The sequence below is a fragment of the Canis aureus genome, chromosome 38 (genome assembly GCF_053574225.1).
Source record: "Canis aureus isolate CA01 chromosome 38, VMU_Caureus_v.1.0, whole genome shotgun sequence".
Lineage (NCBI taxonomy): Eukaryota > Metazoa > Chordata > Mammalia > Carnivora > Canidae > Canis > Canis aureus.
In genome coordinates, this window is record NC_135648.1 from 2,514,799 (window position 1) to 2,540,137 (window position 25,339).

Here is a 25,339-nt window from a genome sequence, read left to right on the forward strand (position 1 = left end):
AGCCTGCTTCTCCCTCTGCCTCTGTCTCTCATGAATAAATTAAAAAAAAAAAAAAAAAACTTCGGGCAGCCCGGGTGGCTCAGCGGTTTAGCACCTGCCTTCATCCCAGGGTGTGACCTGGAGACCCTGGATGGAGTCCCAGGTCGGGCTCCCTGCATGGAGCCTGCTTCTCCCTCTCTGTGTATTCTCAGGAATAAATAATAAAATCTTTTTTAAAAAAATCTTTTAAAAAATGATTTTAAGTAATCTTTACACCCGATGTGGGGCTCAAACCCACAACCCTGCGACTAAGAGCTGCTTGCTCCTCCAACTGAGCCAGCCGGGTACCCCAATCTGTAGAACTTTCAAGACAGAACACATCCTTGACAATCATTTTATCCCCAATCACACCAGGTTTGTATCTCACAACCCCCATCTCCCTAGAACTGCTTCACCCAATTGTCACTTCGATGTATAAAACGTCCACTTGAGTCATTCCCAGTCTTTTTTTTTCTTTTTGAGTCATTCCCATCGAAGCACAGGCCAACAGTAGGCCTAAGAAACACCAGGCTCTGTCCAAGGATACCTCAAATCTCTTAATAAGACTATCAGGAAGATCTTGAACATCCACACCACTCTGGAAGTCCCTATTCTTTTGACATAGACCCTCAGGATTTAAACAAACTCAATGTGAAAAATAAACATTTATTACAAAAATGAGTTTTGACATTTCAAGATGAAAACAGACAAGGTGTTTTCCAACTCCAAGGGGCTGTGGGAAGCTGCAGAGGTGAATTCCAAGGCTGGTAATAAAGGACTCCTCCTCGCCCCAAGTGACTGAGGGAGTGAGGAACCATTCACCTTGGCCAAAGGAATGCTGAATCACTTCTGCTTCCCTGTGGGGTTTTTTCTCCGTCCCTCCCACCCCATCTCCCAAGCAGGATCCAAAGCTGAAACATACTTTTAAAAATCTCATTCTTACTGAACCGTTTCATAATTTCTACTTTTATTGTTTCATTAAATTTTATTTCCATCTGGAATATTTATTTTCTTATTGGAGCATGACCCTTAACTGATGGTTTGGTCGGTTTGGGTTTTTCTTCTGGATTCTTAATAGACCACTCAATCCTGTTAGGGCTTTCCAGAAAAGGGAATAAAACATGGCAAAGTGGGGCTTAGCGTCCTCCACAGAAAGAAGCAAAAATCAACCCTAGAAAACGCCTTATTTGCCGTCTTGCTGGTTAATAAATAGACCGGGGGTCTGTGGCAGATGGGGAGACAGAAATTTAAAGGCAGAAAGGGTCCAGGTGGAGCGAGGAAGGCAATGAAAGGCAGGTGCACCTTGCTTCCTCCTGTGCCGGCAGCCTCACCACCTGGTCTCTGAGCATCTTCTCCTTCGACAGCACCTCACCCTGCTCGCACCCGCTTAAACTAGCGGTGACCACTGTACTACGAGAAGAAGGAGTTTTCCAAAGGCTTAGAGGCATCCTCCTGCCTCGGGCTCTGGAGCAGTTTCCCCACAGCCTTGGAGAAGTCTTAATGCAGCCGGTTGGCGGCGGCGGGAGGGTGGGCACCCACTTCCTCCTCTCGCTGGGTGGGATCCTCCTGCCACCAGAGGGCTCTAGACTGAGGGACCACGGTTCAGGCACCACCTGAAGCCTGGAACCAGGCTGGGGTGGCCCGGGCAGCCAGGACCAAGCCCAGGCTGCAGGGAAACTGGGCTTCAGGCATCTTCTGTTTGTACAAAGGCACCTCATCCCCCTCTCCACCTTGCTCCCCCCACCTCCCCCACCTAGAAGCTTTCACAAACCGAGTTCTTGTTTCCAGCAACATCAAACTACAGACAGACACACGCCAACAAAATCTCACCAAGGAGCTCGGAAGCTCCAACACCACACACTGGATCAAATTCGGCAGAGCTAAGACACCACATGACAGGCTGTAATTTTGTCTTCCTGGACACACACACACACATGCACACAAGCACACACACGCTCAGCAAAGAGCAAAGAGCTAAGACCTATTACCCATGTTCCCACAGTCCCGCAGAGGCCTCTCCAAGGGGTCCGTCCAGGTGTTGCAGCCAAGGGAAGGCCGATGGCCTGAGTATCCGCTCCAGCTTCCCTGAAAACTCTTCTACTCCGTGGCCCCTGGAAGCTCACGTGCTCTCCGTAGCGAAAGCTCCTGTTTGGGGTTTGTTGTTTGTCTTCTTTGTGTTTTGTTCTGTTTCCTACAGACACAGTTGGTATCAGTCTGGTTGTGCTCAGGACGGTGCAGGAGGATCCCAGTGGCACTTCCCGTGGGAAGACAGAAGAAAGTGGGCTGCAGAGGTGGGAGGGACTGGAGGTTGTCACCGAACCACCTGCTCAGTCTCCAGGTCTCCAGGCTCCGTTCTAGAATGGCTGGTACCGCCTCAGCACAGGAGAAAAGGACTGAGGGCCTGAGCTCGAGATCACTACACACAGGGGGTGGAGAGGGCCTGCTGCCTCGTGCCCCAGTCCTCACCCACCTACTTGGAAGGAAGTCAGCAGGTGCCACTCGGGACCCCTGCTGGATCCCTCACAGGGACGGGGACTGAAAGCTTTACACAAGTGGCGAAAGGAGGGGAGGGACGCAGGAGGAAGGGGCACACAGCTGACAGTATCTTAAAAAACACATCCTAACTAAGATAAAAGTGGGGACCCAGGTGGGGGCTAGATGACGCATAAGGCATCCTGCGGAAGTACAGACATCACGGGCCACAGTCTGGTAGCACCAGAGTAAGGCAAGCGTAGGGGACAGGACAGGAGCCGGACCAGGGTCACACCAGGAACGACGAGGTCTGCCTGAACTCCCCCTGGGGAGATAAAAACACGCAGGTCAACCCTCTGCACGCTCCTTCAGCTGATAAGCCCCCAGGGAGGGCCCAGCGCCCAGGCGGCTTGCTTACCTCGCTGCGAGCGGCGGGCTGGCTGTAAATCACCTTCTTACTGGAGGTCCTGCAGATAAGCGAGAAGACGGGGATGCTCAGGGCCCCAGTGCTGTCCCTAACCCCTGCCTGCCAGCTCAAGAGGCCACACGGGGAATCTCACAGAAGCACAGAGTCCTCAGTAGGGACGTGTGGGCCGAGGGAGGCAGGACCAATGCAAGGCCCCGGGCAGAGGGAGAAGTAGAAATCCAGATGCCCGCCCAGCCAGGGTTGCCTCTGCCTCCGACCCCTTCCCCCAGGCCCATCTCAGCTTCAAACCACACGCATCCATGGCCTCCACCTTGGAGATCCCCAGGACAGCACCTCACTCACCCTTTCTTTGCTCCTGAAAGAGAAGAAACGGGACCATGAGTGTGAGCAGGAGGGAAGAGGGCCGGGCGCAGAGGGATGGGGGGGAGTAGCACGCAGTAGGTAAGGGGTGCTCACCCGGGAGGTAACCCCTGCACATGTGGGCTCACTATCAGGTCAGTACTCAGATGGCACCCAAGAACCGTGCCCTGAAACGGGGACGATAAAAAGGAGAGCCTTTGAGGGCAAGTACTCACTGTCAAAGTAGCCTCGTCTATAGGCGAACCAGATGCCCAAAATCAAGAATCCAAGGAGAATGAGTGTGACAAGGACAGCTGCCACGATGCCCCCCACATTCAACTCCGCTATGAGACACAAACAAGAGGTCAGTCCTCTGAATGCTCACTCACATTGCCGACACCACCACCAAAGCCAGGATGACAAGCGGACCCCGATCCTCACCCCAGCTGAGCTCAAGCCCCTGCTACATCCTCCCCTGCTCACCAGCTTCCATGCGCACCGCCTCTGACCTCATGGGTGTCCCATACCCATTCTGTGCCTGACAAATGTATTCTCCAGTATCAAAAGCTGACACAGGATCGAAGACCTGGAGGGAAGAAAGCCCGGAAGGGAAGAAAATGGGCTTCGTGCCAGAAGAAGCCAAGCACCTATTTTCATTTTTTTAAGTAAGCTCTACCCCCGACAGTGGGGCTTGAACTCATGACCCCAAGACCACAGGTCGCACGCTCCACTGACTGAGTCAGCCAGGTGCCCCCCCCCCATTTTTGTTTTTAATTGCAGTGTAGTGACACAGAAGATCACACTGCTTCCAGATGTACAACATTCCTTGATTCCACAGTTCTATACATTGCGCCGTGCTCCTCCTAGTGAGGGTCCAAGCACCCATCTTTTGTCTCCTGACCCTAATGCCAAATTCACCTTGTTGCTGTTCTCCTTCCCCGACCTTCAAGGGCTCTACAGACCCGTGCCCCCCGCAGCTTTCCCTGCTACCCATCCCTACCAGCTCCCCTGTCTTGTGATCCAGGCTATAGGAAGAGTTGCTGAAGGCCCGGCTGCTCTTGGGCTCTGTGGGCATCAGGACCCCGTCCTTGAACCAGTAGAACTCAGAAGGGGGAGAGCCATCTTTCTCCGAGCAGGTCAGCACTGCCCGATTCCCGATGGTGGCAGAGGAGGGGATGTTGACCGTGGGCTTGGATGGAGGTACTGTGAAGGGACAGGAGGGGCCGAGCACAAGGTCAGGAGCGCTGCCTAGAGGCTACACTGCCGACACCCCCATCCATCAGCTCTGGCCTCCGTTCCTTACCATGCCCTCAGCTTCCCCCACCCCAGGGGCTCATTCATCCCCTCCCTCCTGGCACCGTGACTCTGAATTCCCCCCACCCGGGGGCATTCTCGCCATCGATGAGCTCCAAAGCTTTGCAGAGCCAGGGAGGGGTTAGGGACGCCACGAACTCCAAGACCATACAGAAAAAGGGTGGCACATACCAAGCACAATGAGCTTGACGGTGACCTCCCCATAGGTGTTGCCACCTTCATCAGAGACCATACAAGTATACATCCCCGTGTCCTTCCGGGTCACGGAGTGGAAAGTGATGCCACTGTGCGAGAAGGTAACTCGGTCCTCATAGGAAGCTGGCAGGAAAGGAAGGAGGGGCTGGATGAGCTGGATGAGCTGGATGAGCTGGAGAGCGCAGAGAAGCTGGCGGTGGTGGCAGGAGAGGCGCCGGGACCTGGGCCCCAGGGGGCACCTCTCCCCAGGAATCCAGGCCCATCAACCCTCCACCACCGAGGCCGTCAGGAAGGAAGTGGGGGGAACTCACCCGTGATCTTGTTGTTATAGCAAACGAGGCTGGTGATGTCCCCCTGGGCAAACTTCCACTCCACGCGGGGAGAGGAGAAGCCAGAGTAGGAGCAGGACAACTTGGCGGCTGCAGAGGACACAAATGTCAACGGGAGGAAGGAGCAGCAGCAAACGGGAAAGGGGAAATCGGTCCCCAACTTCAGTCTGCACTGCATGCAGTCCCCGGGGGCCTGCACCTGCTCCCGCCCGCCCCGGCCTCCCCCTTCCACAGCCGCCCGGACTCACGTTTGTTCTCAGCGACTCTGACTTCAGGTTCCGAAGTGTACACAGCACCCCTGCCCAACGCCAGGGAGCCTGAGGAGGAGGAGCCCATCAGAAGGGGGCTGCCCGTGAGCTGGGCCGCGCCCAAGGCTTCTCCCCGGTGAAGGGACCCGGGACACCCGGGCTCCTCTGGTCTCACACCCCCTCACCGATGTCCTGAAGCGTTTCTGGGGACGCCCAGGCGGCTCAGCGGTTGAGCACCCGCCTTTGGCTCAGGACGTGACCCTGGGGTCCTGGGATCGAGTCCCGCATCGGGCTCCCTGCGAGGAGCCTGCTTCTCCCTCTGCCTGAGTCTCTGCCTCTCTCTGTCTCTCATGAATAAATACATAAAATCTTTTTAAAAAAGTTTCTTTAAATGCTTTTTGTCACCATTGCAGGCCAATACTTCCATTATCAATGACAACAAAACATTTCTTTCCAATGTAGTTCTTTCATCTTTTCAGTGTTTCCCTCTTCAACTCCCAATAATCTAATCCGATTCCGAGTCCAAGAACAGCTCCCCAAATGACATTTCATGGTTCAGAGAAAGCTTCTCAACAAGTAATTAATTGCAACCACTTGTCAGGCACTCCTGGCAGGAAGCCAGCAAGGCTGGAGGCCAGAGAGGGAGGCTGGAGGCCACAAGGCAGGAGGGGAGGCAGGGGAAGAGCAGTAACGAGGATAATAATAACACTTGACATTTGTAGGGCGTTTTGTGCTTTCTAAAGTGTTTTCACGTCCATTATGTCGTTTGATCCCTGAAACAAGCGCGACAGATCAGCAGGACGAGTGTCATTATCCCAGTTTTACACGAGGAACCAAGCGCATGAGGAGTAAAGGCTCATGCCTAAGATCAGAGCCGTCCGAGATGGGGTCAGGACCCAATGGGGCTGGGTCCCCTCCCGAGGACGCCCCCCCTCCCCCTGCGGAGAAGGAGCCGGGGAGGCGGTGGGTGCTGGGGTGCAGAGGCGCCGGGGAGCGGCAAGGGCGCTGGCAGGAGGGGCCCACGCTCCAGGATGACCGGGACCCGGGGAGCCAGGCTCTGCCCCCACCTGCACTCGCACCATCATCACCCCCGTTCATGTTTTCCCAGCTCAAGTCCACCAAGCGAGCTTTCTCGCTGCTTCCAGGAGGCCCGTCTTCCTTGGGCAAACGCCAGCACGTCTGCTAAGCGCAAGCACGTCTGCTAAGCGCAAGCACGTCTTTAGGTAAGAACTCGCGGAGCTGGGCTCGGTCATGTGACCGCTAGGCCTCCCTTTTCTTTTCTTTTCTTTTCTTTCTATTTTTATTTTTTTTTTAAGATTTTATTTATTTATTCATGAGAGACACAGAGAGGCAGAGACACAGGGAGAAGCAGGCTCCCTGCAGGGAACCTGATGTGGGACTCGATCCCTGGACCCCGGGGTGACTCCCTGAGCCCAAGGCAGACGCTGAGCCACCCAGGGGCCTGTAGGCCTCCCTTTTCTCACTTGAAACACGCAAGGTTTGAACTAGATGTTCTGTAAAGTCCTTTACGGTTTTTGTTGTTTTTGTTTTGGCCTCAATGTTTAAAGATACAGGGGCGCCCGGATGGCTCGGTCAGTTAAGCACCTGACAGGTTGTGACCTTGTGGGTTGACAGATGGAACCCCGAGCCAGGCTCCTTGCTCAGTGGGGACTCTGCTTCAGATTCTCTCTCTCTCTCTCTCTCACCCCTCCCCTCCCCATCTGTGCTCTTTCTCTCCAATAAATGAATCTTTAAAAAAAAAAAAAAGTTATTTGTATCAACTTGACACAACGTGGTAAATTAATGTAGATACGTATTCTTTCTCCCACTTTACATATGAGAAAATTAAATGTCTAAAAAGTTACAGGGCTGGCCCGTGTTTTCATAGCTACAAAATGGCAGAGCTCAGATTAGCACACAGGTTCCCTCACACTCTCTTTTTTCCTTTTTTATCTTTATTTTATTTTATTATTTTTATTTATTATTATTATTTTTTAAAGATTTTATTTATTTATTCATGATAGACACAGAGAGAGAGGCAGACACAGGCAGAAGCAGGCTCCATGCAGGGAGCCTGATATGGGACTCGATCCCAGGACTCCAGGATCACGCCCTGGACCAAAGGCAGATGGTCAGCCACTGAGCCACCCAGGTATCCCTATTTTTTTTTTTTTAAGATTTTACGTATTAATTTTCTAAATTTATGTATGAGAAAGAGAGAGGCAGAGGGAAGCAGCAGAAGAAGAAGAACAAGCAGAATCTGACAAGCAGCTGGAAGCCTGATGCAGGGCTCAATCCCACAACCCTGAGATCATGACCTGAGCTGAAACCAAGAAACCAAAAGAGTCTGACCCTTAACTGACTGAGCCACCCAGGGCTTTTTAATAAGTCACACTGTTTCTCAGAAAAGCCATGACTTAATGGGGGCAGACTATGTAATAAATGTCATTCTTTTAAAGGTCAGGTCCATTTATCTGTGAATCATTCCTAATAGTATTACGGTGTATCTATATATTTGGCATTATATTTTAACGCCAAGTTTATAACCAAACGTAGTAACAGATAAGAAATCAAACAGCTCTTACTTCATCGAAAACTGAGCACATGGGTGTCTCTTACTCAGCTGTTACTCTTACATGGGAATGCTGATAAGGAAATGCTTCAATTTGGGCCCCGGTCACCTTTCTCTGCTTTGATGATGGGAACTATTATTTTTAGGGCCGTCAAATTCTACAACTTGCTCCCTGTGGTGTGCAGCGTGATGCTCAAACCAGATGTCCCTTAGGAATGAAGGTCCTGTTACCCATCTGCTGGGACCTGTGCCAGGTGAAGGCCCTCAGCTACCGGCCTTCTGCAGAGGGCCCGCACATGGCCCGGCCCGGGGTACGCCCTCCACTAGGGCAGGGACAGTGGCAGCTGGCATCCACTGAGGACCCGGGCAGCTCCAGGGAGCCCCGGGGCCCCAACCCCCCATTCTGGGGCAACACAGAAAGGCTAATTCTGCCCCAAAGCTTCCTGGGGAACAGCTGAGGCTACAGTGCAACTCAGCTTCTCCCTCTGCCCAATCCTATTTCTTTCCCCTTCCCTGCCCTTCCTGAGGCGTGGATCCCAAGAACACTCCCTAATAAACGTCTTGGTACAATAATTGACCTCTGAGAGTCAGCTTCCTTAGGACCCAACCTGTGACACGACCCAAATAAAGAGGAGCTTCTAATTAAACTAACAACTAGTGTCTGAAATATAAGGCCACCAAAAAAGAAATCACAGCATATGCATTTGGGGATTGTTTCTGCATCACTTCTGACTTTAGCTCAAGTTCTTTTGACTTCTCAATGTTCAAATCTAGAACATTCAAGGAGTGGGGCACCCAGGTGGCTCAGTCAGTAGAGCTCACGATTCTTGATCTCAGGTTTCAAGTTCCAGCCCCACATTGGGTGTAGAGATTACTTAGAAAAAATATAGGGGTGCCTGGGTGGCTCAGTGGTTGAGCATCTGCCTTTGGCTCAGGTCGTGATCTCGTGGTCCTGGGATGGAGTCCCACACTAGGTTCCCTGCAGGGAGCCTGCTTCTCCCTCTGTGTCTCTGCCTCTGTGTATGTGTGTGCCTCTCATGAATAAATGAATAGAGAATGAAAAGAAAGAAAGAAAGAAAGAAAAGAAAAGAAAAGAAAGGAAAGGAAAGGAAAGGAAAGGAAAGGAAAGGAAAGGAAAGGAAAGGAAAGGAAAGGAAAGGAAAGGAAGAAAGGAAGAAAGGAAGAAAGGAAGAAAGGAAGAAAGAAAGAAAGAAAGAAAGAAAGAAAGAAAGAAAGAAAAAAGAAAAAAGAAAAAAGAAAAGAAAAGGAAAGAAAAGAAAGGAAGAAAGAGATATATATATATATATATATATATATATATATTTTTTTTTTTTAACTTAAAATTAAATCCTCAGGGAGTGCCTGGGTGGCTTAGTTGGTTAAGTCTTTGACTGGATTTGGGCTCAGGACATGATCTCAGGGTCCTAGGATCCAGCCCAGAGTTGGGCTCCAAGCTCAGTGGGTAATCTGCTGGAGGCTCTCTCTCCCTCTCCCCCTGTCCCTCCCCCTACTACACTGTCTGTCTGTCTTTCTCTCCCCCTCTTAAATAAAAAAATAAATCCTTAAAAATCAAATCCTAAAAAAAGAGAAGAATCCAAAAAATAAAACTAAATACAACACCCCAGGAATCACATCACATAGAAACACAAGCATGCTGGGTGACAACCATCCTCCCCAGCTCCCTAACGGTCCTGATCTCCGTTGCCCAATTCAGGCTTGTCCTGTTTAAAACACAGGGCTGCCCCCCCAGTGCTGTCCGGCCTCCCTTGGCCTCCCTCGGAGGCAGGATGGCAGCTGACTGCCAATACTGAAGCTGTACTGGGCCTGCGAGTCCCTGCGTGCATCAAGCCCAGCCTCACCAGCAAGCCCTCCTTGCACCTCGCCCTCCTTGCACCTCGGCCATCGTGGCCCCCGTTCCCCCTGCCACCCCAAACAAGCATCTGGAACCAGGCTCCCTGACCCGGGCAAGCGACCTGAGTCACTTTGAGCCTCAGTTCACCCATCTGTAAAACGGGGATAATAACAGTTTCTACATCAAAGGCCTGTGGTTGAGAGTTAAACGAGCTAATACAAACATAATGTCTACAACAGGAAGCACCAAATAACTATTATGTCTTCTTATTCTTACGGGATCATCATCTGCCCATGTCCCTCTGTACACTTATTTTTCTGACTTCAGTTTTCTTCAATAAGACATATAAATAAATATAAACTCTGCCTGAAAACAAATGCTTATATCCCAGCTCACCAAACCATCTCAACCTTCTGCCTTGGAAAGGCTAACTCTTTTCTAGAACTTTCATAGACAGACCAGCAGGATGGAGGGCTTTCCCTGTCTCCAGCAGGACATCCACAGCCTCTCTGCAGTGCACACTGCTCACTGTACACACACACGGAGGTCCCACGAATGCACGTCGTAAACCACAACAGAAGGAAAATTCATGTTTTTCACCATGATGCTTGATTCACTCCAAGTTCATAATGAGGAAAGCCACAAAGTCAAAGGCATCAATAGATTTTTGGCCTTTCGTGTACAGAGAGCCTGCACTCAACCTTGCACTCCTCTCTAGCAGGACGCCTCCCCTCCTTCCTCTGCAAACTTTTTTTTTTTTTTTTTTTTTTTTAATGTAGGCTCCTTGCCCAGCGTGGAGAACAATGCCAGGCTTGAACCCATAACCCTGAGATCAAGACCTGAGCCGAGATCAAGAGTCAGACGCTTGACCCACTGAGCTCTGCAAACTTCTTAAAGTAGTAGTCGGTCTACACACAGTGTTTTCAGCCCAACACATTCATTCACGGCTCAACCTACTGCAGTAGGTCTCTGGCTCTCACCTTAGAATTAAAATTGCTTTTACTAAGATCGCCAGGCATTGCGTCCCTCAATTCTAAAATGCCCCGATTATATGATATACATCAATTAAATAATAACTTCTTGGGAGGACAGGATATTAAATGTATACCTAGGCTGAAAGTCACATCCCAATTTTCAAAACATCGAAGTAGTCTTCGAGTTAAAGTTATACCCACAATTTGCTTTTTCAGTTCCCTTCAGTGGCCCCTTTAAGGCGTCAGTGGCCCCGCAGACCACTCCCTTCCTCCGAAGTTACTCTGGGGGCACCTGGGTGACTCAGTTTGGTTGAGCACCTGGCACCTGACTCTTGACCTTGGCTCTGGTCATGATCTCAGGTTGTGAGATAGAGCCCCATATTGGGGGTCCACGCTCAGCGCAAAGTCTGCTTGAGATTCTCTCTCTCCCTCTCCCCTTGCTCCTCCCCCTGCTTACTCTTTTTCTCTCTCAAAATTAAAAAAATAAATAAAATAATATCTTTTTTAAAAAAAAGACTTATTTACTTATTTATTCATGAGAAACACACAGAGAGAGAGAGATAGGCAGAGACACAGGCAGAGGGAGAAGCAGGCTCCATGCAGGGAGCCTGACGTGGGACTCGATCCCGGGCCTCCAGGATCACACCCTGGGCTGCAGGCAGCGCTAAACCGCTGTGCCACCAGGGCTGCCCAATATCTTAAAAAAAAAAAAAAAAAGTCACTCTGTCCCTAGGTTTCTGTGAGTCACCTTTTTGGTAGTCCCCACCTCCTCTGAGTTTTCTCATTCTCCTCCTTGAAACTTGCTTCCTCTTTGATCGCTAGCATTCCATCTTGGGCTTTTTTCCTCTCCACATTCTCTCCAGGAAATCTCAAACAAAAGCCTGAATTTTATCTGCACCCACCTAGGGCTGGCTCCAGTCCCTGTCTCCCACCAGAGCTGCAGACGCCCATGGCTGAGCCTCCTCGCACCCTCTCCACCAGGTCTCTCCACACCACTCCCTGCATCTGCCACCACCTGTCCTCCTGCTCCCCTGTCCAGATCGGTGCTATCACCATGGACTCGCTCACACACAACTCCCTCACTCTTGTAAATCAAACAGCAAGCATGACATCATCACCTCCCAAATCTTCCTCCAAGTTGGGCTACCACTTGTTAGTGCCATCATATCTGAAGAATCGCAACTGTCGTTCAATTACACTTGCTTTCTCTGCCTTGTTTAATCTTGATCCATTCAAATCCATCCTCCATCCCGCTGCTGGAGGAAGAGCTTGTATTTATTGAGCACTTACTATGTGCCAGACACTGCTGCAAGCGTATTATATGGACTGTCATCTATCCCTACAACAACCTTAGGAGTTGGGTGATACTGTTATTATTATCTTTATTTTTTAAAGATTGATTGATTGATTTGAGAGAGAGAGAGAGAGAGAGAGCGCTTGTGTGATGGAGGCAGGACCCAAGGGAGAGAATCTCAAGTAGACTCCCTGCTGAGTGTGGAGCCTGACCCGGGGGCTCCATCCTAAGACCCTGAGATCATGCCCTGAACTGAAACCAAAAGTCAGCCACTTAACTGAGCCAACCAGGCACCCCTATCATCTCTATGATCTACACAGGGAAACTGAGGCCCAGAGCAGCTAAGTTGTGGTACAGAATCAAATCAAGGCAGCCTGCTTCCAGAGGCGGTGCTATGCTAATCACACAGCCTTCCTAAAAAACGCAAATCTAACACTTGCTTCAAGCTTTCAGTGATTTCACGTTGCCTCTCAGATAAAATCCAAATTCTTCATCGAGCAAGAGGTCCAGCAGTGCCTGACCCCTGTGATTAGTGACCTCATCAGCCTCTCTACCCTTGCAGCTTCTCCTCTAGCAGTATAGATTACTTAAATCTCCAGCAAAAACAGTTTCACAACTTCTGCTTTGCTCCTGCTATTCCAGCTTTGTGAAGCACCCTTTCCCCTCTTTCTTAACTGGTCAGCAGCAATGCATCCACATCATTTTCCAGGAAATGGCCTACCCACCCCCAATCCTATCAGAGCCAGCTTCAGACCTCTTTCCTAGGCTTTAACTAAACCCCATCAAAACAGGGGCGATGTACTTCCCACGGTACAATGACATCATCTGTGCGCGTGTAGGTCTCCCCTACCAGACAGTAAACCCCCAGGGAGCAGCGACCGTGTGTTATTTATTATTCTGAGTACTCAGCACTGAGCATAATGCCTGGTACAAGCTGACATTGAACAACATGGAGACTTAACAAACTAAGTCATCAGGCCGTTCACTACAATATCCAGTTCTTAAGGTTTATCTGCAAAGATAAGCCAATTTTTAAAACTGGCAGATGAGGCACGGCCTAATGAAGAAAAAACAAACTTGATCCACAGTTCAATCTTTTAAAAGTTTTAATAAACTGTTCTGCTTTCAGGGGGGGAAAGATGACTATTCCACTAATCTTTTTCTTTCCTTTTTTTTTTTTTTTTTTTTTTTTTTTACAGAGTTATTTATTCACAAGAGACACAGACAGAGAGGCAGAGACACAGGCCAAGGGAGAAGCAGGCTCCTCGCAGGGAGCCCAAGGTGAGACTCGATCCCAGATCCTGGGATCACACCCTGAGCCAAAGGCAGACATCCAACTGACTGAGCCATCCAGGTGCCCCTCCATTAATCTTTTTCTTAAACTTAGCTTCAGAGCTTAAAAAATTAAGTGGTTTTTTAAAAAGAATTTTTTTAAGATTTTTATTTATTCATGAGAAACACACAAAGAGAGAGGCAGAGACACAGGCAGAGAAGCAGGCTCCATGCTGGGAGCCCGATGCAGGACATGGGACTCCAGGATCACGCCCTGGGCCAAAGGTAGACACCCAACACTGAGCCATCCCAGGCATCCCTAAAAATATTTTTTAAAGTAATCTCTATATCCAACAGGGGGCTCAAATTCACAACCCCGAAATCAAGAGTCACACATTCCATGGACTGGGCCAGTCAGGTGCCCTTCAAAATCAAAATTAAGTGTTTTTAAGTTTGCTTCATAGTTTTGAAACAAAGTCAAAGTTCTCTGCACAAAGGCAATTTCTAACTGCCATTTTGCAACAGGGACTGACTTCTGCCCCTGGGTTGCAGTGTGCCTACAGGTGACTGCATGCACAAAGGTAGAGGCTGCTTTCCTGCATCCACGGAAGCGTGCAGAAACAAAAGTGGGAGTGCCAGGGTTTTTGATGCAAGGTCTAAAGCAGCAACAGAGGCGTGCCTAGGTGGCTCAGTTAAGCATCCAACTCGTGATTTCAGCTCAGGTCATGATCTCATGGGTCACGGAGATCAAACTCTGAGGCAAGCACTGCCCTCAGTGGAGTCTGCTTGAGACTCTGCCTCTGCCCTTTACCCCTGCTCATGCTCTTTCTCTCTCTCAAATGAAATCTTTTAAAAAATAAATTTAGGGCAGCCCAGGTGGCACAGTGGTTTAGCACCGCCTTCAGCCCAGGGTGTGATCCTGGAGACCCAAGATTGAGTCCCACATCAGGCTCCCTGCATGGAGCCTGCTTCTCCCGCTGCCTGTGTCTCTACCTCTCTCTGTCTGTGTCTCTCATGAATAAATAAATAAAATCTTTTTTAAACAAATAAATAAATTTTTTTTTAACTAAAAAGAAAGTAAATTACTGTTGTTCAAGCCCCAGTCTGTGACATTTTATGATTCATCCAGGCAGATGAACACACAGGTCTAAGCTGGGTATCAGCATCGGGCATGTTGGCTGAATTCCCAGTGACTACAGCCTTGACTTCAGTAATTATGATGACATTTCCACACAGTGAAAGAATCAACATTCTGCACAGCAAAGGAAACCATCATCAAAATGAAAAGGCAATCTACTAAAGGGGACAAAATACTCACAAATCACCTATCTAATAAAGATTAATATCCCCAAAATTGAGAACATGTAAAGAACTCACTACTCAATAGCAAAAACCCCCACACGATCCACTAAGAAATGGGCAGAGGGGCAGCCCAGGTGGCTCAGCGGTTTAGCACCGCCTTCAGCCCAGGGCATGATCCTGGAGACCCGGGATCGAGTCCCACATCAGGCTCCCTGCATGGAGCCTGCTTCTCCCTCTGCCTGTGTCTCTGCCTCTCTCTCTCTCATGTTTCTCATGAATAAATAAATAAAATCTTTAAAAAAAAAAAAAATAAGAAATGGGCAGAGATCTGAATTGACATTTTTTTCCCAAGAGGACATACAGTCAGCAGGCACCTGAAAAGATGCTCAACATCACTCGTCATCAGAGAAATGCAAATCAAAACCACAATGAAATGTCACTTCATGTTATTATCAAAAAGACAAGAAGTAACAAGTATTGGTAAGGATGTAGAGGAAAGGGAATCCGTGTGCACTGCTGGGAGGAATGCAAAGAGGGGGACGCCGGGGTGGCTCAGCGGTTGAGCATCTGCCTTTGGCTCAGGGCATGACCCCAGGGTCCTGGGATCGAGTCCCACATCGGGCTCTCCTCATGGAGCCTGCTTCTCCCTCTGCCTGTGTCTCTGCCTCTGTGTGTCTCTCATGAGTAAATAAATAACATCTTAAAAAAGGAAAAAAAATAAAAATAAAAAATCTGTGACTATGTATGGGGATGGATGTTAACAAGACTTACTGTGGTGATTATTTTGCAATATACAGAAGTATCAAATCATTATGTTGTGTACCTGAAACTAATATAATACTATCTCAATTAAAAAAAAAAAAAAAAACAGGGGCGTCTGAGCCAGTCAGTTGAGTGGCCAACTCTTGGCTTCAGCTCAGGTCACAATCTTGGGGTCCTGGGAACAAGACCCATGCTCGCCCCACACTCAGCAGGGGATCTGCCTGAGGATTCTTGACCTCTGCCTTTCCCCTTGCTCACCAATAGGTGAGCATGCTCTCTCTCCCCCACCCCTAAAATAAAGAAATAAATCTTTAAAAAACAGAATAAATTAAAAACTAAATAATTAAAAGGAAAGAATCAACAGAACTCCTGAGCATCTTTGGAAGACCTGTCCTATACTTTTAACTACATTTGTCCTTTGAACGACGCAAGTTGAACTTCATGGGTCCACTTACACACAGATTTTTGTTTTCTTAAATACAGTACAGCACAGTAAATGTATTTTCTCTTATGATTTTAAGATTTTTTTTTCTCTAGCTTAATTTACTGTAAGAATATATCACAACACATATAACAACAAAATAGGTGTTAGTCAACTATTCCTGAGTAAAGTTTCCAGTCAACAGTAGGATATTAGTAGTTTTAAGTTTTTTTCAGAGCCAAAAACTTAGATTTTCAACTGCATGGGGTTGGCGCCCTTAACCCCCTACATTATTCAAGAGTCAACTATAATCATATCTTATTTTTTTTTAAGATTTTATTTATTTGTTCATGAGAGACACAGGGAGAGGGGCAGAGACACACACAGGCAGAGGGAGCAGCAGGCTCCCTGTAGGGAGCCCAATGGGGGCCTCGATCCCAGGACCCCGGGGTCACGATCTGAGCCAAAGGCAGACACTCAACAACTGAGCCACCCAGGCAACCCAACTATATCATGACTGAATACTAGACACATGTTCTTGAGCATGATCAAGTGAATAAAATAGGAGCATAAATAAAATAATAGCCGTTAACATTTCCTGAATACTTACTCGTCATGTCAGGACTCTCTGAGCCCTTTACACAATTAATTTATTTGATCCTCACAATAATGCTATGAAATAAATATTATTGTTGCTCCCATCTTATATATGAGTTCATTGGGACATATAATGTAATTTTCTCAAGTCACAAAGGTAAAAGGTGGTAGAGATAGGGTTCTAACCCAGGCAATCTGGCTCCGGTACATCATACAATTATGTAAAAAAATACATATGGACATCCCAAAGGTCAAGGTAGATCGACTTGTACTAGCACAGAAAACATATCCAAATTGTAAAAATAGGGCAGCCCCGGTGGCTCAGTGGTTTAGCACCGCCTTCAGCCCAGGGCGTGATCCTGGAGACCCGGGATCAAGTCCCACGTCAGGCTCCCTGCATGGAGCCTGCTTCTCCCTCTGCCTGTGTCTCTGCCTCTCTCTCTCTGTGTATCTCTCATGAATAAATAAATAAAATCTTTTTTAAAAATTGTAAAAATAGGGATCCCTGGGTGGCGCAGTGGTTTAGCGCCTGCCTTTGGCCCAGGGCGCGATCCTGGAGACCCGGGATCGAATCCCACGTCAGGCTCCCGGTGCATGGAGCCTGCTTCTCCCTCTGCCTGTGTCTCTGCCTCTCTCTCTCTCTCTCTGTGACTATCATAAATAAATAAAAATTTAAAAAAAAAATTGTAAAAATATGTAGACTATGATCCTATCTTTATAAATAATAAAAATAATCTGACTATATGCATAACAAAATCTCTAAGAATAGACCCAAGCACATGACTATTATCTGAGACCACAGGCAGCTTTTCTTTTCTATGTTCTATATAAGTGTTTTAATTCAGAGAAAAAGGAGGGGGGAAAGGGGAATGAAAATGGGGATAAAGAAAATCAGATCACAAGAAGGAGGGAAGAATAAAACAAAGCCAGAAAGGAGAAGCAAAAACACTGATTGGGTGGCTCAGTCGGTTAAGCACCTGACTCCTGATTTTGGCTCAGGTCATGATCTCAGGGTCATGAGATGGAGCCCCACACCTGGCTCCGGGCTCAGCACAGTGTGCCACAGATGCTCCCTCCCTCTCCCTCTGCCCCTCCCCCCATGTGTGCTCTAGGTAAATAAACAAAATCTTAAAAAAAAAAAAAAAACACGCACAGAAGAAAGAAAATATGAGGTTACTCTACCATCAAGATGCTGAAGAGTAGGAGTCTGATAAATCTCAAGCACAGAAAAAGGGCAGGAGGAAAACACAGCGCAGGTGACCTGGAGATAACCACGACTGACAGTAGTAGGAAGGAGGAGTGGCACAAGGGGGTGGGAGTGGAAACAAGAGAAGGTGAGCTGGGTAAAGAGATGCGGAGGTGGTGATTTAGCCATTTAGTTATTAATCGATCCCTACACACTTTCATCCACTTCAGAACAGAGCTGATGGTGTAGAAATCTGTAAGACTATGTAATTCTTGAAAATCACTATGCATCTGAATAATAAAACTGTGGCAAACTGGACCTTCCAAAATAGACATATAGATCTATATGTTTATTTCATCCCACATGCTTTTCTTACACTGTGACTGAAGGATTGTCTAGGCCTCCCCTTGAATCTGGGTCTTGCGACTCCTTTGACAGATGGCAAGTCGTGGCAGAAATGACACAGCAAGCCCTCACATCCAGCTTGGTGCCCATGCCCTGTCTCCTTAGATTCTTATCACAAAAACACCATGAGACAAGTACTATTGTTATCATCCCATTTCATAGATGGGAACACTGAACTTAGAATAGTTACCCGAAATCACACAGCCAACAAGGTGGGAAGGGCATCTTTTTTTTTTTTTTTTAATTTTTAGATTTTTAGATTTTATTTATTCATGAGAGACAGAGAGAGAGGCAGAGACACGGCAGAGAGAGAAGCAGGCTCCATGCAGGGAACCCAATGCGGAACTAGATCCTGGGACCCTGGGAGTTGACCTGAGGCAAAGGCAAACGCTGCCCCCCACTTTGTTTTTGTTTTTTTGTTTTGTTTTTTTTTTTTTTTTTAAGTAATCTCTACACCCAGTGTGGGGCTCAAACTCATGACCTGGAGATCAAGAGTCTCACCCACTGAGCCAGCCAGGTGCCCCATGCTGGGAAGGGAACCAATCTTAACCGAAGTCTGCCTGATTCTGAGGCTCCAAAATGATGATGCTGCAGAGCAGAGCATCTCCATCAGACAAGCAGCGAAAGCCCATTCAACCTTCAAGATCCTGTTCAAATGCCCCCTTGATCCATTATGACCTTCCCCAGTCAAAATTAATCTCTTTCCAACATCTAGGAATGTGGTCTAAGAAAATAATCAAAGGTTAAACTTAAAAGATGAATGAATGTACAGGGACAATTTCATATTATTCAGCATAGCAAAGCAAAAGAAAACCTAAAAGCCCAACAAAAGGTGAACATTTCATTATAATCTAGCCATGCAGTAGAATACTATTGAAGGGACTTTGTTTTTTTGTTTTGTTTTGTTTTTGTTTTGGACTTTGTTCAAAGCACATTTCACAGGTGGCTCAATGACTCAGCATCTGTGTTCAGCCCAGAGCGTGATCCTGGGGTGCTGGGATCGAGTCCCACATTGGGCTCCCTGCACGGAGCCTGCTTCTCCCTCTGCCTGTGTCTCTGTGTCTCTCGTGAATCAATAAATAAAAGTTTTATAAATAAATCAATAAATAAAGCACATTTCAGTTAAAAAAATTCATATAATATATATAAAGTATATACACATATAGATGACATTATTCATACAGGAAAAGACTTGAATTAAACACCAGGACTGTTTATCTCGATAATAGGATTACATGTGATTTTTATTTTCTCTGTATTCCTTTGCTTTCCCATTTTTCTACACTGAGTACACATGGTTTCTCAATAAAAATTTATCTTTTAAAATAATGCATCTCTTTCCTTCTATGCTCCCAAAACATTTTGTACTTTGATGGCAGCGCCTGGCACATGCTGCTCTGTTTTCTGCTTAGTCAGCATACATCCATGGTTCCCTGAGGAGAGAATCCAAGTTATTAGTATATCCTAGCACTGTGCTTTTTTTAAAAAAATAAAGATTTGGTCAGCCTGGGTAGCTCAGCCGTTCAGCGCCGCCTTCAGCCCAGGGTGTGATCCTGGAGACCCGGGATCGAGTCCCACATCGGGCTCCCTGCAGGGGAGCCTGTGTCTCTGCCCCCCTCTCTCTCTGTGTGTCTCTCATGAATAAATAAATAAAATCTTTTAAAAATAATAAAATAAAAGTAAAAATAAAAAAAAAAATAAAGATTTTATTTGAGAGAGAAGAGAGAGCAGATCAAGATAAAGAGTACATGGGGTGTGGGAAGGAGGCCGAGGGAAGAGGGAGTAGCAGACTCCCTGCTGAGCAGGGCACCCTCCACGGGGCTCGATCCCAGGACCAAGATCAAGACCTGAGCTGAAGGCAGACACTTCACCCGCTGAGCCCTCCAGGCGCCCCCCCCAGCGCTGTGCTTTGCCCAGAAAAGTGCTTCAGGACCCCCCACCGGAGCTCACTGTGATGAGGTGGGCGGGGAGGGGGCATCCAGACTTGACAGAACCGACGAGCCACCGCCCCGTACACGCAGACCAAACCCACCACAGAAGAGCTACTTCCTTTTACTGCTTTATTAAAGACCTTTGTTTCCTCTATACATCCTGTTAATTATTAGAATGCTCCTTAGGTTGCTTTTGTACCATGAGTTTGATTTCCATTTAAAAAAAAAAGGGGGGGGGGGGGAAAGGAAGGAAACCAGCCAGCCAGCCAGACTCTGGTTTTCTCTAAGAATTCATCTAAACTTCCCCTCTAGGCATCTGAGCATCATAGGACCCTCTAGCCGCAAGGGAGCTAGAGCTGCAGAATGAGGAGGGTGAGCTAGGGCCTCAGTTTACCTAATGTGGACTAATTGCTTCCAATATCCCTGGCTACTTACTTACTTATTTGAGACACACAGAGAGAGGCAGAGACACAGGCAGAGGGAGAAGGAGGCTCCTTGCAGGGAGCCTGAGGCGGGACTCGATCCCAGGACCCCGGGGTCATGCCCTGAGCAGAAGGCAGACGCCCCACCCCTCAGGGCTTCTTGATAGCAGGTATTATTCACTGCTTTATCCCTAATCTTTAGCACAGGGCTCGGAACTCTGTAGACACCAGCGTTTCCTGGATTATCATGCCGAGGCCGCACCCGGAGAAGCTGGGCCCAGGGCTTCCACCCCAGTTTGCCCCTTCCTCCCCACCAGTCACCCGGTGGAGACTGACCTCCTCGGGGAGGTGAGGGTGGGACAGATAAGGACTAGGAATGCGTGGGCAGGAGGAAGGCTCGAGGCGAACAGGCGGGGCTGAGGCTCAACAGGCCTATGGGCTGCGCCCGGAGCGACGTCAGCTGGCTCGGCCCCCAGGACGGCGGCAGGTGGGATGGGGGGACAGGCCAGCTCTCCCTCCGTGGCTCCCTCCTGCCCTCTCTCCGCAGAATTTCCAGTTCGACCTGCCAGGCCCCTCCCCTCCGCACCCATCTCCCCAGTCCCGGGAAGGCCCCACCCGGCGCGCCCTCCGGGGCCTGGCATCAGGCTTCCGGTCAGCCAGCTGCTTCCTCCTGGCCTCCCCCCAACATTGCGAAACTCCTGCCGCCGCCGGACTTTAGACAGAAACCCTGCTTATCGGGGAGTCGCAGGCAGATGAACTCTGGGTTCTCCATGCCTGGAAAGGCCCAGTAGGCATCCACTCACGAGGCTCCCCCCCCCCCCGCCCCCGCCCCCCGCGATGCTGCACCCTCTCCCCCAATTACATCTGACTAGTGGTCATCCAGGTGTTTCCTGAACCTCCGAAAAGGAAGCGAGGCTGAGTTTAGAGGGCCCCAAGGTCGCTCCTCGACACCAAAGAGGAAAACAAGCTCCATTATTTCCTAGTCGATCACACAAACTGTGTATGGCTTCCACATCCACCCTCGAGCAAAGGGCTCAGCCCCTTCGGTGGCCGCAGAACAGGTGGCCCTTGACGGGTGACTTGCGGGGGGGATCCTAACGACCAGGGCCACCACCCGTGAGGGAAACGCACAGGAGCCCCGCGCGGCAGGGGGTCTGCTGGTGCAGGAGCTCCACCCCCAAACCCAAACGAGGCCGGAGACCCCACACCCCAGACGAACCGAGACCACAAAGAAACCGGAGAGAGACATCATCGCAAAGTGAAAGTGTCCTGGGCCAGGAGGCGAGGGCACAGCGCTGGAGTCCACCTCCCCCTCCGCTCATTTCCTCCTCCCGCGGCCCCCCCTCAGTCCCCGGGTTTCAGGTTTCAGGTTTCGAGGGAGCAAGTCTTTCCTGGGAGTAATTCACCTGGCGGCTAGGAGGGGAAAGGGGAAGCCACTGGCCTCCGTGCAGGGGAGGCAAGGCCAGCAAAGCCCAAGGGCAAAGGTGGAAGGCTTGCGCCCCAAACACCAGCAGAGAACACGGGCGCCCGCCGACTGACCCAGCTGCCGCCTCCTGGAATGCCTCAGTGGGGCCACGCCACCCCAGTGGGATGGGGTGGGGGGTAAGAACCAGGGTTCCAACCCAGGTTCCCCCTCCTTCCCTGTGCTTTTACACCAAAAGTCATCCATTCTCACGTGGCCTTGCTAAGCAGAAATGCCTCTCCCTGCCTGGAGATTGCTGGAAACTTTTTCTAAGGCAGGCTCCCCCGGGAGAGGGAGACTGTGCTTTTGGTCACTGGTTGTGCTTTTCCCAAGCCCGGTTCCCTTGGTGTTTGGGCTCTAATCCCTGTCCCAGCGGCTCAGGCTTTCCTCTCCACTAGGCTTCCCAGGATGGGCCTGGGCCTTTGCTGGACTTGATCATACCCACCCTTTCTTCTTCCTCCCTGATGGCAGAGCCCACGGCGAGAGGCAGCCCCGGTGGGAGAAGAGAGGACACGAGGGCACCCACACATCCCACCCATGCTCCAGACATCCCAGAGCCAGAAGACAGACCACACCCAAGAAGAAGCCCTTACCTTTTCACCTTTGCCATTTGGGATCTAGCAGGGGAGACCCTCCTTCCTTTGACCAACTGTCCTGGGGCAGCATTCTTTCCTCCTCCCCAAATCCAAAGGGGTTAACAGCTGCCCAGTAACAGTCATCCCTTCGTGTACACGTAACGTAGCCATTATCCTGGTCGACCCACAGGCCAAGCCTTAGGACTCCTGCTCCACGGATGGAGAGACTGGGCGCTCGCCTAAGATCACAAATAAGGCAGAGCCAAACTAGAGCCCGGGGAGGTCATCTGGCTCCCATTTCCATCCTCTTTGTACTAACCAAATCACTCCCCCCCAGGTCTGGCCCGATGTAAATGTGACAGGGTCAGGTCCCCCATGCCCTGGGCACGCCCCATCGCCTCAGGCTGCCTCCAAACCATTTGAATCCCTGAACAGACTAACTAGAGGACATCCCCAAGCTCTGGATGTGGCTATCCCAGCCCCTTCGGCACCAGTATGTGCTTATTGGGGGATGTCACAAGGCAGAAAATGAGGAGAGGAAAAGGGGAAAAGAAAGATGTTGGTTTTAGGAAGCTTGTAAGCCCGACACACATGGCCAGATAGCGTCACTGATGAGAAACTTCTGGGTCCTGAGGGGGAAACACTGGTTCAGCGTGAGGTTGGATATCAGCAGGAGCAGCACATGGGACCAAAGGACCATGGGTGTCATGAGCAGTTCTAAGATTCAGGCAGAAGTAAGAAACGTGGGGAATGCCTGGGTGCCTCAGCGGTGGAACATCTGCCTTCGGCTCAGGGTGTGAGCCGGGGGTCCTGGGATCGAGTCCTGCATCGGGCTCCCTGCATGGAGCCTGCTTCTCCGTCTGCCCGTGTCTCTGCCCCTCTCTGTATGTCTCTCAAGAATAAACAGATAAAATCTTTAAAAAAAAAAAAAAAAAGTAAGAAAGGTGGAGAACAGGAAAATGGAAGCTGAATCAAAGAGAGTGGAGGCACAGAATGAAGGGGACAAGTATAAGAAGGTAAGAGAGTGGACCCCAGGAGATGGGGGTATTATCCCCCACTGATGTTTGAGAGCACGGTCCCTGTGCCACAGGGCGCTTGATGCTGCATCCAGTAGTGGACAAAGAAGGGGCTCAGGAGACTTTGGTTCCATTCCCAGATCCTTTGGTCAATCTGGAAAAGTCATTTCCCCTCTTTGGACCTGTTTCCGTGTCTGTACAATAGGGAGAGGATTAGACTGGCCTCTGGTCCAGTTCACCCCAAGGGCTTATGTTTTTTTCGATAAGGGACAAAGGAGCTGTCAATCCCTCCGTCTAAGGGCAGGGACTGCACCTCCACCCTTCAAAACTGAGCAAAATGAACTGCCGAATAACCCCCGATGCCGACTCTAACTGTTCAGCTCTCTTACCCCTTCCTGAAGCACCGACCTCAAGGGGAAACACAAAGATCCCCACACATCGCACACTGACAACGATCCACAGAAGCACCCGGCACCCGCCGGCACCCGGGAACCCGAGGGACGGCCGTGGGCTGGGGACACAGGGTGCCTAACTAGGTGGCCCAGACCGAACTCGCAGCCCAGCCCAAACCTATCTCTGGACGGCGCAGGCCCCAGCCAGCGAGCCTCATTGTTCCACAGGAAAGGGAGTTTACAAAGGAAACAAAACCTCTCAGAAGCGGCGGGGGAGGCCAGAGCCCTGGCTCCAGAAGGATCCAGCCAACCAACAGACAGGTCCTGCCCCTGGGAATAGGCGCTCAGTCAACAACATTTTTTAAGGACTTTCGAGGTAGCCACCCCAGAAAGGAACTCGACGTGCTGTGCTCTGAGAAAGGGGAGACTTCGCACTTATTTCCTCTAAGGACTCTGCACCCACTTTCCCCAGAGCAACCACTGCCACCCAAAGACGGAGGAAAGCTACGCAAGAACACCCCCTGCAGCAGATGCCCCCCCGGGCCCCCCCGCCCCCGCCCCGCGTCACCTCCACTCGGTTTCCGCCGAGCCCCTTAGGGAGCAGGGCACCAGGGGCCAAGGGAGGGAGCGAGGGGCGCGGGGGCGTGTTGGAGGGCAGGAGGGCCCTTCCCGGGGGCATGAGGAGGGGCCCCCCCGGGGGGGGCTGCAGGGCGCTCCCAGGCGGGGAGGCTGGGGGAGGGGACCCGCGGAGGAGGGGGGCTGGGGAAGGGGGGCTGAGAGAGGGAGCCTGGGGAAGGGGAGCCGCGGAGGAGAGAGGGCCAGGGGAGGGGAGGCTAGGGAAGGGGGGCTGAGAGGCGAGCTGGGGGAGGGGACCCGCGAAGGAGAGGGGGGCTGGGGGAGGGGAGGCTAGGGAAAGGGGGGCTGGGGGGACGATGGAGGGGGGGCTGGGAGAGGGCGCCCGCGGAGGAGGGCCAGGGCTGGATGGGGACTAGGAAGGCGAGGCTGGCAGCCTCCCGACTCCTCCCCTCCCGCGGGCGAGGGGCGCGGGGCGCGGGGGGCGCCTCCCCCCGACCTGGGACCCGCCGCGCCGGCTCCTCCCGAAACCCGGGGAGCTTACACAGGATGACCGATGCGAGGAGAGGGAGCTGACTCGTCCCGCGCGTCGCCTCGGTGCCCATGTCGCCCAGGATCCCGACCCGACGCGGCCGCTGGAGCCCGGGGACAGACGCCGCCTGCCCCGCCGCCGCCCGCCGACTGCGCCGCGGCCGCCAGGTTGGGCCCCGCCCGGCCCCGCCCCCCGCGGCGATTGGCCGGCGCCCCGGGCCGCGCGTCCCGATTGGCGGAGCGAGCCGCCGCTCCGCGGGGTGACTCACCGTCGCCAGGTGCAGCCGCGCCCCCTGCCGCCCGCCCCGCGGCCCCGGCGCCCGGCCGACTCCAGCCGCCTCCGATTGGCCGGGGCCCCGCGGCGTCGGCGGAGCAGGCTCACCTGCGGCAGGTGAGGGCGCCCTGATTGGGCGGCGAGCCTGAAGCAGGGGCCCGCGGACTGGCTGCGCCCTGAGCTC

General features: G+C 50.7%; 1 protein-coding gene across 2 annotated transcripts; it reads right to left on the reverse strand.

The window, feature by feature from the left end:
- Positions 1-664: 664 nt before the first annotated feature.
- On the reverse strand, positions 665-25,044 carry F11R (F11 receptor). Of its 2 annotated transcripts, XM_077887053.1 has the most exons (10): positions 24,895-25,044; positions 5,343-5,411; positions 5,077-5,184; positions 4,742-4,888; positions 4,257-4,459; positions 3,740-3,842; positions 3,493-3,600; positions 3,260-3,272; positions 2,909-2,957; positions 665-2,815 (listed from the first exon to the last, which is right to left on the reverse strand). In XM_077887053.1, exons 1-10 carry the CDS (start codon positions 24,953-24,955, stop codon positions 2,780-2,782), a joined length of 897 nt encoding a protein of 298 aa, XP_077743179.1. In that variant the 5' UTR covers positions 24,956-25,044; the 3' UTR covers positions 665-2,779. The 2 variants fall into 2 exon arrangements, with proteins under 2 accessions (XP_077743179.1, XP_077743180.1); XM_077887054.1 differs by lacking the exons at positions 665-2,815; positions 2,909-2,957; positions 3,260-3,272; positions 3,493-3,600 and adding an exon at positions 3,374-3,444.
- Between the last annotated feature and the right edge of the window lie 295 nt (positions 25,045-25,339).

What these genes read in the sequence shown, in the direction of transcription:
- F11R (XM_077887053.1), bottom strand. Translation starts at nt 24,955, where the DNA reads ATGGGCACCGAGGCGACGCGCGGGACGAGTCAGCTCCCTCTCCTCGCA. An exon ending in CAGAGTCGCTGAGAACAAAC is followed by an intron (nt 5,185 to 5,342) that starts GTGAGTCCGGGC and finishes TGTCCTCTGCAG; the next exon opens with CCGCCAAGTTGTCCTGCTCC. An exon ending in ATCACAAGACAGGGGAGCTG is followed by an intron (nt 3,843 to 4,256) that starts GTAGGGATGGGT and finishes TCTTCCCTCCAG; the next exon opens with GTCTTCGATCCTGTGTCAGC.